Source organism: Ochotona curzoniae, unplaced genomic scaffold, assembly GCF_017591425.1.
Source record: "Ochotona curzoniae isolate NIBS_2020 unplaced genomic scaffold, NIBS_Ocur_1.0 contig_584, whole genome shotgun sequence".
Lineage (NCBI taxonomy): Eukaryota > Metazoa > Chordata > Mammalia > Lagomorpha > Ochotonidae > Ochotona > Ochotona curzoniae.
Window position 1 is genome coordinate 370,792 of NW_024466480.1, and position 1,776 is coordinate 372,567.

Below are 1,776 nucleotides of genomic sequence, written 5' to 3' on the forward strand. Positions count from 1 at the left end.
GCAAAGTGAGGATTTAGGCACTGAGACATTTCGCTGTCCAACTAAGATATTTCTTATCAAACTCTTGGTCTATCCTGAGCAATAAGGACCACCAAAGAGAGACCTCAAGAAAAATTGTTTGAGGAGAGATGTAGGTTAATATGAGTCAAATCAGAAAATTATGTTTCCAGACCAAGAATGTGGAAGACACAGTCCAACAAGCATGTAGCAAAAGCAGACACAAGTCATCAAAGTGAGCCAACAACAATGACACAAACCATTTGCTGCTCTTGTCACCCCTTCCTGACCTGCTGTCCACTCCACTGATACTTGGACATGCTTTTCTGAGAAGTCTGGCTATTGGATGGCCATCTATCTATCATTCTCCCCAGCAGGTAACCAGCCCCTTGGTCTGCTGCTCAGGCTTGTCTTCTGTTCTAGAAAACTCTCTTCTGCTGTATCACGATTAGAGTTTCTTTTCTTCTAAGTCTTGGCATTCCTTAACCAGCTCAGACACAAGCCAGTTAGCAGAACCTGGAGAACTGCTGTCTTACCTGCTGTTATCTCACTGAGAGCAAGCGGCTCTGTTGAAGGAGCTTCCTCAAAGCCCCCTTCATGTCCTTGTTCCTCAAGCTGTAGATGAAGGGGTTCAGCGTGGGGCTCACCACTGTGTACATCACAGAACATACCGAGCTCATTTTGGAGGGACGCACCATTCCAAAGCTGAGGTAGACCCCAAGGCCCGCACCATAGAACAAGGAGACCACTGAGAGGTGAGAGCCACAGGTGGAGAAGGCTTTGTACTTGCCTGCTGCAGAGGAAATGCTCAATATGGACGAGATGATTCTAGAATAAGAAAAAAGGATTGCACTCAGCGGGATGATGCCTAACAGTGCTGTTAGAAAATATTGCACAATTGTATTGATCATAGGGTCAGAGCAGGCAAGCTTGAGAGTCTGAGCGAGTTCACAGAAAAAGTGGGGGATTTTTGTTTCCCTGCAGAAAGACACCCTCAGTGCCAGGAGAACCTGCAATGAAGACTGTCCCAGGCAGGTGGACCAACAAAACTGAAGCAGGAGGCCACAAAGCCGAGGGTTCATGATGACCATGTAGTGCAGTGGGTGGCAGATGGCCACAAACCGGTCATAGGCCATCACTGTCAGGAGCATACTCTCCAGAGAAGAAAAAATCAAGAAACAATACATCTGGGCAAGACAGCCTTCATACGAGATGGCTTTGCTCTGTGTCTGGATGTTCACTAACATCTTGGGTACTGTGGTAGAGATGAAACAGATGTCATTGAGGGACAAGTTGGAGAGGAAGAAGTACATGGGCGTGTGGAGGTGGGCATCGAAGGTGATGGCTAGGACGATGAGCAGGTTGCCTAGAACACAGACCACATCCGTGGACAGGAACAGCCCAAAGAGGAGGGGCTGCAGGGCTGCATCTTGGGAAAGCCCCAGCAGGAGGAACGTGCTCATGGCTGTCTGGTTTCTTGGTTCCATGAAGTGTCTGGAGCGTTCCTGGAGAGAAGCAAGAGGAGAGTGTGAGGGCAGTGAGACAGGAAGGTGGCACCCATGTCAAAGTCATCGTCTGTGAAGCCTTGTGTTGCATGTCCGTGTTCAGAGTCCCCTTGCTCACCTAGATCTCTTTCTTTTTTTCTTTAATTAATTACATTGCATTATGAGACACAGTTTCATAGTCTCTGGGATTTCCCGAACCCCTGCCCATGCCCTTCCCTATGGTGGATTCCTCCACCTTGCTGCAGTATTCCAGTTCAAATTCAGTCAAGATTTT

The 1,776-nt window shown here is 47.9% G+C and overlaps 1 protein-coding gene across 1 annotated transcript; it reads right to left on the reverse strand.

The window, feature by feature from the left end:
• Window positions 1–539: 539 nt before the first annotated feature.
• Window positions 540–1,484, reverse strand: LOC121162850 (olfactory receptor 7D4-like). The gene has a single exon (XM_040990085.1). The coding sequence runs from the start codon at window positions 1,482–1,484 to the stop codon at window positions 540–542; it is 945 nt and encodes a 314-aa protein (XP_040846019.1).
• Between the last annotated feature and the right edge of the window lie 292 nt (window positions 1,485–1,776).

What these genes read in the sequence shown, in the direction of transcription:
- LOC121162850 (XM_040990085.1), bottom strand. Translation starts at nt 1,484, where the DNA reads ATGGAACCAAGAAACCAGACAGCCATGAGCACGTTCCTCCTGCTGGGG.